The 9,344-nt window shown below is 38.3% G+C and overlaps 1 protein-coding gene across 1 annotated transcript; it reads right to left on the reverse strand.

Moving 5' to 3' along the window:
• Positions 1–1,065: 1,065 nt before the first annotated feature.
• On the reverse strand, positions 1,066–1,536 carry LOC145661184 (uncharacterized). Its single transcript, XM_081726634.1, has one exon. It carries the CDS (start codon positions 1,534–1,536, stop codon positions 1,066–1,068), a length of 471 nt encoding a protein of 156 aa, XP_081582760.1.
• Positions 1,537–9,344: the final 7,808 nt, after the last annotated feature.

A 9,344-nucleotide genomic window follows, 5' to 3' on the forward strand; every position in this document is an offset into this window, starting at 1 on the left:
GAACCACGGACTCTTTGTTTCGAAGCACCCAAATTATATTTACTTCGCAGTTAAAAAATCATACGTGTATTCACTGAAAGTTTAATTGTCAACGATGAATTTATTTCTGATTTGCTGATAGAACTAAAGCAACAATGGAATTTTTCTACAGCCACGGGAAAAGAGAATTTAATATTACATTTAGAAACAAACAGTAACATCATGTGAGCTTTGCTTCTATTTAGAAAATAGGCATTCTTGATTTCAGTGGATATTTCGGTTTCTAATTGACATAAAAAGCTGTAATTTTCAGAACAGTAAGATCTCATGCTATTTTATATGAATGTATACTCATTCGAACCACAAACCATGTCCACGGGATGTAATTTAAGAAGAAGGGGCCAAAATCAAAGAAACTATACTATGGCCGCTATGTCTCTGGCTCTGACACTTCTGCACGTGGACAAAACAATGTTGCCAATTTGTCGTGGGTTTAACCGCACACACTAAGAATAAACAGAAAAAGCAAACAAATACAACCGAAATGAATTGCTTAATAAATGCTGAATTTTCATGGATTTTTAAAACCTTTCGTGCAAGGAAACAAACTAAAAATAGCCAGAATTAAACATAAAGTAATCGAGAAAACTGACATACCGTTGCTGCCTACATGTATTCGTCACTATCGATAGGTTGAACTCCACAATCTTGAAGTAATTCGTCAGAGTTAACTGCCGAAATATCTTCTTCATCGTCACTGTTGTCGCTGCTATCGTCACCATCACCCAATGTAATGATTAAATCTTCTACAGTTTGTTCGAAGACACCTTCAGCTTCCCAAGCTTGCTGCATAATTTTCCACGTATGTTCAACGGCGTTTTTCCAATTATTCGGGGACACTTTCTCGATCGCCTCTATTACTAAATTTTTTACGTCATCTACACGAAATGTTTTATTATGTTGAGCCACATAACCTTTAATTTGAGCCCAAATTAACTCAATTGGGTTAAAATGGCAATGATATGGTGGAAGTCAAATAACTGTATGCCCGTGAGCCTCAGCAATTCCATCGATTTCATATGATGGCTATCTTGGCTTGTAGATTTTTAATAATGCTATTAATTCGGCTTTTTTCATATCTGGTGATACTCCAGGAACATTATTTTTTTCAAGCCACCTTATCATGTCCTCCATTTTGCTGTTCGTATTTGGAGGTTTATTCGTTTGAACGGAATGATAAGCCGCGTTATCAAGCACGATTACGGAATTCTCGTTAATATTTGGAAGTAGACTATTAACAAACCAGTCTTTGAAAGTTGTGGAATTCATTTCCTCGTGATAATCACGAGTGCTCTTTGATTTAAAAAGCAACATTGCCTCAGGTACAAATCCGCGCACAGTCCCGGCATGAAGCAAAATAAGTCGACTTCCCTTCCCAATAGGCGTCTTCATTGTCCCTTCGGATGTGTCGTCTGTCCACGCACTGCTTCTCGTGTGTCCTGCGTTCACCCATGTTTCGTCCAACCACACTAAGGTTTCCGGGTTCATTTTCACCATCACTCTCAGAAAGGAGGTGGGCGGATAAGGGCCATTTTTCGCCCATCAGACAACGGAAAAATGAAGTGTCCGATTCCGACAAGTTTGCAATGTATTTGTATACTAGAAGATCTGTTGCATATGTAAAAATAATAGATACGTGATAAAGAAAATAGTAAGTCATAGAAATGAGAGCCCAAAAAGAGTTCGTTTCAGCGTTTTGCGACATTTTGGTAATGTTTGCTGTCTTTGATGGAGGCTTATAGGAAGAGGGATGAACCAAAATATGAACCAAAATAAATCTGACTCGTCATAATATAACGCTGTGTAACCTTTGATATGAGTACTAACTGATTTTGGTTCAGTGTGTCCTTCTACCTATTAGAGATCAAAATGTATTGCGCGAGAGTATAGAGCGATGAATACCGTTTATACGCTGTAATGTACGAGTTCAACTGGAGACTCCAGCTCTGATGTTAGTTACCGATTGTGACTGAAAATACATGCTCAGCATGTCAATAAAATATATAAAAAATGTATTGTTTGCGCGGATATGTGTGTAGGGCAGCAAAAATAGAGACAGCACGTTATGGAGTATTGAGAAGGCGTTTCATTTCTGAAAGTATGATATGAGTAAAAGTGCGAGCAGGAAAACCAGTCGCAGAATGGCATAACATTCTGTAATAGATATACATATCGAAGAATCATACATACCACGCGTCAATGAAGTACCGATGGGAAGTCATTGATACGTTATATTGCAATACTGAGGGAAAGATTAAAAACAACGACCAACAATAGCCGATCCTCCGATCCTTATCCTGATGTATCCGATCCTTACACTCACGAGCACTTAAGTGACAAAGGTATGTACTCTCTGTACATACATCATGACGATGCTTCTGTTCTCCGAGTTCAGTGGTACTGTCAATGTAAAGTAGGCGCACGGGTCGTCGGATGTTGTGGGCATGTTGCTTCCGTACTATGGTTTCTGGCTTACTGGCGCCACAATTCCACCGCAGTTAAGAAACCAAGTCTAGAATATACTCATACACTACAAGATGCCGCAGCTGCACGATGGTCCAGCGGCGATTCGGATGACGACAGCAAGGACGATGCCTAATCTGCAAACTAGCTACAAGTGTCTCTAGCTATCTGATTATTATCTATGCCTGATTATTTCCGATGTAATATATTGATCTCATAGTCGTAGTAGACTTCATTCTTCTTATTCTTGCCGTTAGTGTTCTATTTACTATTGCTTTCTCGGATTCCAACTCATGACATTAGTGTTTACGTTCCTTCATTAACACACGGCTTACGTCTTTGTTTATTTATTTATTTATTTTTTTTACCTCTCACTTACAGCGCTTTCCGTCAAAATATATTTGATTTCTTATTTTTATGAGGTATACTATTGGAAACCATGCATTTCACATCTCGGGCCTGATGGGCGAAAAATGGCCCTTATCAGCCCACCTCCTTTGCATCGAGCCGCAACAATATCGCTTCTTTTCATAAGAACTTTTCTTCTAGAGAATTTCTTCCACCTACAACCAATTTGCCTTAACACAACACTCAAGCTTGTTTTCCCTCCCTCGAAAAGCCCTGCTTCTTTCAAGGACTTCGGAAGCTTACTTTGAGTCGGGAATTCTTTCCTTATATAATATTGATAAATGTGTTGCCTTATTCCGTCATTCTGGAAACGATCTAGAGACGTTTTAACATTGGGCCGATTTCTTTTTTTGCCTGGAGTAACCAAAACTGCCGAGGGAGAATTCAGTTCTTCAGGACATTTTTCTTTTGTTATGTTCTTAACAGTAGACTTTCCCACACGAAGGGTGTCAGCCACTCTGTCCACCACCCTCGTCACAGGGAGAAGAGGGCCACCATTATCGCGCTCTTTCTCGAAATATTCACGAAGTCTGTATATCAATTCTCGGCTTTGTCCTTTATACACACCTATTTTTTTTGCCTTCGGTTCTGTAGAACTAGCCATTGTCACTACGTAATTACAATATTCTTAACAACACACCCAAACACACAAAAAGAAAAGAAAAAACACAAAGTCGCAATAACCAAACACAATCTCAAAGCACTTTTCACTCAACTATGCACAAACAAAAGGGAGAACACAAAGCGGCAACAACGACTTGTTTCCATGTCAGAGCGGTGACAGCTCGGTCACTCATTGCTCCTTATGGGGGTGTGTCAATGTAGTATCAACCCTCGCTTTCTTTTTCGCATAGCTGTCAGAGCCAGAGATACAGCGGCCGTAGTATAAATCACTAACTCGTGCAATGACGTAATGTCAACAAACAATTGATTACCGAAAACGGACACGATGGCGCTGTAGTAAGGAATAATCTACTGTGTACTAAAATATATACTTGCACTTATTAATCAGAACGATAATATTTACTCTGGTTTAGTTATTTTTAGCTAGAAAAATGGTATTAAATTAACGCAGGTGTACTACACTGTCCTTACGGTAAAAATCATGCACTCACACAGAACTACGAACTACACACCACTATAAATACTACACATAAATACTAACTAAACAAAACAAGCACCATTTATTATAGTCATGTTGAAGACAAGTACTTTCAAACACATTACTCCTTGTCGGTATATAAAGTTGGCTCTATTGAACTTTATGGGAACAAAATGAGAAGGTTAACCCTAGGTCCAATTGACCTGACCAATTATTTAGAACATATTTACTAGAATTTGAAGCCCTGGAAGCACATTAACAAAATTTATTGAGGGACCTTTCCCCTGAGAGGGGAAAAGGCCATAAAACAAACAATAACTAACCCATCCCTCCGCTAGAACTGATTCAATTTGGAGAGAGAAATAGGAGCCCTTTTAGTTAACTTAAGCTGCCATTATGATGATTAGTATTACAGCTATGAAACCTACTACGTACATGCACTTAATGAATAATAAAAAAATCACATCTACCAGATATACGAACGAAATGCACAAAACCAGGTCGTATTTTCCCTAACCCCTAACTGAATTTTACTGTTTGAAAGAAAAGGAAAGTAAGATCACACTTCTATACTGTCTATTCTAGTTTGATTGGATGACGAGCAATATGGCGTCCTGTCAACCGGAATTTAATATTTTTCCTTGGTTTCACAGTTCTTTCAACGAGAGTGTAGCTTTACAGGCTCCTATATAATCATATAGCGTTTATCAATGAAACTAACTAGATATTACCTTAAGTTCGTTTGAATTTCAGTCCTATTCAGCCAAAGTGTAGTGGTAAATAATACGAGTGGTGCTCCTTGGCGTGTCTTCGATTATAATAATAACATTGTGCCGAAAACGACAGAGATAGGAGGATTCCTCCAATCAGGGCGAAATCTTTCAGTTGCGGAAATTACAAAACAAATAGAAATTGGTGAAATCCAGATATAACCGGATCTGAAAGTGACTATGGACTAGTGAGAGAGAGTGAGGGAAGGTTTAGTTACCTGGCCAAATTCTACATTGGTCTGAAATTAAGAAAATTGATATCCAATGGCGAAACTATATTTCGGTATGATGTCAGAGTGGTAAACCTTGTAACTATTCAACTTGTATATGCGAAAATGAGATTTTACAATTAATCAGTATATAAATAAATATGTTATTCAGTTAAAATGTGATTCCTAATGAGACCTTTCGATTCATTACATTTAATTTGAAGTAAAGAGAATAAATAAATTGTGTAATCTAACTGAAATCGAATTAAAAAATTACTAGGTACAGGGTGAGTAAAAAATTGCCATTACTCTCAACTGTAATGGTACATTACAGTTTTCCCCGGCCCATTAACAAAATTTTGTTAGAATAACAAAATTTTGTTAATTGGGAATACTAACTACTGATGATTGTTAAGTTAACACACTCATTCATCCCATTCAAACGTTACCAGTCACACTAGGACAGTATATTACATCTACTTGGGGTATTGCGCGAGTAATTCGCTACGTTTATCTTCTGTACAGTTGAAAATCTTTAAATTTCAAAAATTATGAGTTCCGATACTTTCACCTTTTAGATTATGCAAAACGGCGCAGTTTTTTTAGCAATTTTTTTCAGTGGTGTTCACATAGGAATAGAACGGACAGAAGTTCTAACTGAGAAATCGACAGAGACAACTCGTAAGGCTTCACTCGCCGACTAGCATATCCGATGGCATTAGGATCTAGTTTCTCGACTATCACTCCCATTTAATATTACTCGAGGTTCACCGTTACCACGCACTTGCGAAGGGACTGAATTCTGGGGTCGATTTACATTATTGTTACTATTATTGTTATTATTATTACCCTGACTATTACCGTTCTACCTTCTACCGTACGTCCTGTTAAAATTCCTCCGGGCGTTATCGCTCCTATCCGGGTTCGATTCCATGATAGTACGGTCATAGGGACGATAACTCCGGCGATTGTTGAACATGGGCCGATTCCTGAATAGTCGTCGGCCATTATTGTTGTTTTCTGAGACATACCCACTAGGATAACGAGATCCAGCTTGGGTATAACTCAGGAAATCTGTCTGACAACTTGCCGTTACCTTCGTTTTAGTTGGTTTTAGAATCTTTGCCTGTCGGGCGAAGTACCGGTTTGGTGGACCGCCAACTTCCTTTCCGCACAAGGCAGCCAGACGTGAGGTGACTTCTCGCACCGTTTGGCACAAGCCCGGGACTCATCGGGTGGAAGAGCGTTAACTATAATGTCTACCAGTTCGGCCTGAGAGGGATGTTCCGCTATCTGATACTATAATTCAATTATTTTCCAAGCATAGTCCAAGAGGGAGCCATACTTGGAGCGATCATACCGATGTGATTGCAAGTTTCTCTTTTGGAGCCCCTCGATGTGCTCATTACAATACTCTTCTTTGAAAAGAATCAAAAAATCACTGAACGTCCGGATTTGGTATTTAACAGAGGCAAATCATGCGCCGGAAGCGGCGATTAAACACTTTTCTACTATTTGTAAACGTTCCCCATCAGTGAGGTTGTACATGTCGAGATATTGTTGCAGTCTTCTCAGGAAAACTCGAGGTAACCCGTTAGCAATGTTCCCATCAAAAGTGGGAAAACGTTCAATATCCCGGAGGGAAACTTTAGAGCTCATACGATACGGGGCAGGAAAAGAATATATTGGAATCAACGCGTTATCCTGAGCGATTGGGGTTGTCACCGGATTTGCCACCGACGAAGTGGTCACCGAACTGAAAGCTCCCATATAACCAAGAGAGGTTTTATAATTAGTTTCGACCATGTGAGGTTCGAACTTAGGACCCACCACGGTAGTAATCGACGGTCCAGCACATCTCTTTCCCCCTCCTAGCAGCACGCTATAAGATTGTACCATTCCAAAGGTAGAGTGAGCATTTACACTGGTGACTGTTGTAGTCACAACACTTGACTGCATCGGTACATTGAAATTGCTCAACCATGATTTCGAGGTTGGCTGGTGCGGGGGACAATACATTGCTGTATCCCGTGCATCAGGCAACACTCTACTCTTTACCGGTTGAATGTTACTTGTTTCTGGGAAAATTTTCCCTGGGGAATCGCTACCAGGAAAAGGATAGGACAGATCAAGTTTTACTTGATTCGGTTTTCCGACATTCTCCTTGAGGTTTGTCACTTCATTTTGGATATTACTAATTTTCTGATTGACTGATTCTAGTTGTGTTTCTATTGACAGATTGGATACTGTAATATTTAATTTACTTATTTCAGCCTGCTGCTGTTCTATGTCACGGAATCTTGTGTTCGTGTTCTCAAACCTTACATCTATTTCATGTTATTTTGCATTAATTTCCTCTCTGAGCTGCTCGGTAGAATGTTGGGCCTGGCATCTAACCTGGTCTAGTTCAGTGGACGTTTGCTCCTTCAATTTGCTAATTAAAGAAGCAAAGTCTAAACAGATCTGATCAAATTTGTTGTTTAGTACCTCGAATCGAGCGTCGGTCTCTCGTTTCGAGGTATCAAACTTTTCATTTATCTCACGCCTTAAGTCTTCACTATTCTGATCTAACTTTTTATGTATCTCACGCCTCATTTCTATATTATTTTTTTCCATGTTAGAAAATTTTTCGTTCATCATTTGCATCATCTGGCGAATTAATGCAGACGTGTCAGACCCTCCAGATGACATTCCTTCCTTCGGGTTTGCCGTATGATCCCGAGAATCACTGTGATTTCCATTCTTTTCCTCATCATCGAGGTCAGATATCTCCGCTGGAGATATTTGTCCTCGGTGTTTTTCACAATCATCACAGTATTTCACTATTTCGCCGGTTTGGACTTTTTCTGCATTTTCATCAGTATCATCCAGATTGGTGCAAGCAAAGTGGATCCATTTTAGTCCACAACCGGTGCATCTTATTAATCTCCGCTGGGCGCGAGATCTTTTAACGTTATCATCGAAGGTGCATTGAGTGCACGTGACTTCACATTCGTCCTGTGACATAACAACCTTTTTATTTGTTGCCATAGCTTTGGCACACTATACAAAAGACAAGATATATATATATATATATATATATATATATATATATATATATATATATATATATATATCACAAATAAAGATATACAATGAAATACTTATTCACTATCAAGACAGGTATTATTCATGAATTAAAGGACTCCCATTCTCTTTCCTTACTTGAAACCCTTCTAGCGTTTAGTTTTAATTTAGAAAAATTTTTGACACTCCTCCCATTTTTCCCCTTAGGAAAGGAAACAAAATGACAGAGTAGCCTACGACTCTAGTTTTCTCACTTGACTATAAAATTTCTCTTATTAATTTCAATGTTGTAATCAATTCAACATGCCTTCAACCTCACTCTTTGACATTCTTAAAAAATTTGTGATTGTCGTGGTACGCCAAACTAAAACTGTTAGGCGTGGTAAGTTGTATTGTTCAAAAAGCATTTTCAGATCCGTTACCACAGCAAACATGGTTGCCATGGTAACCAATCCTGTTTATGGTTGCCATTTTGAAACTGAGAAAGGCCGTTGCCATAGAAACCACCGTTTCCATAACAACGAATCCTGTTACGGTTCGCCAATCTAAAACTGTAAAGGGCGAAGAAGAAAAAAAGAAAGAAAGCCCCGTAACAAATAAGATGCATGGGATAAGTCGTGATTGGGAAGCCTTCACCCCTGTTGGGGGGATATTCATGAAGCTATCAGCTTATGTCTAATTATATATATATATATATATATATATATATATATATATATATATATATATATATATATATATATATATAATTAATTTCTTACTTTCGAACCTACAAGGTTCAATCCAAATGAAAAGACTTTTATATCGGACTTCCAAAGAAAAGAAAATAAATACATGACCGTGTTTATTATATATGGAATTCCCAGTCGCTACCCCCTTTTCAGTTTTATTAAAATAGAAAAAGAAGTAAAGAAGAGAAGGGAAAGTTGGGATAGGAAGAGAGGAAGATGAGAAAATAGGGAAAATGTTACTGGATATTTTTGAGAAATATGGTAAAGGAAAGTGAATAATTATCGAATTGGGATCAGTTCCAATAGCTATTGGGTGAATATTTGGTATTAAGGTGATCAAAGGTAGACACATGTTAACCCATACCTCCCATCCATTTAACCCCAACTACCGAATTATCCCTATCTAGCTCTGAGATAGATGAGAAAGTTTAATTTAACAGTTTATTCAATATTTCAGAAAGTTCTCGACTAGTATCCATTACTTGAAGGATAAATGATGAAGTTGATGGCATGCTAGAATCGACCGCAGAAAAAAATCAGAGTAACATATATTTGT

The sequence above is a fragment of the Thermobia domestica genome, chromosome 9, assembly GCF_964235325.1.
Source record: "Thermobia domestica chromosome 9, izTheDome1.hap1.1, whole genome shotgun sequence".
Classification (NCBI taxonomy): Eukaryota; Metazoa; Arthropoda; class Insecta; order Zygentoma; family Lepismatidae; genus Thermobia; species Thermobia domestica.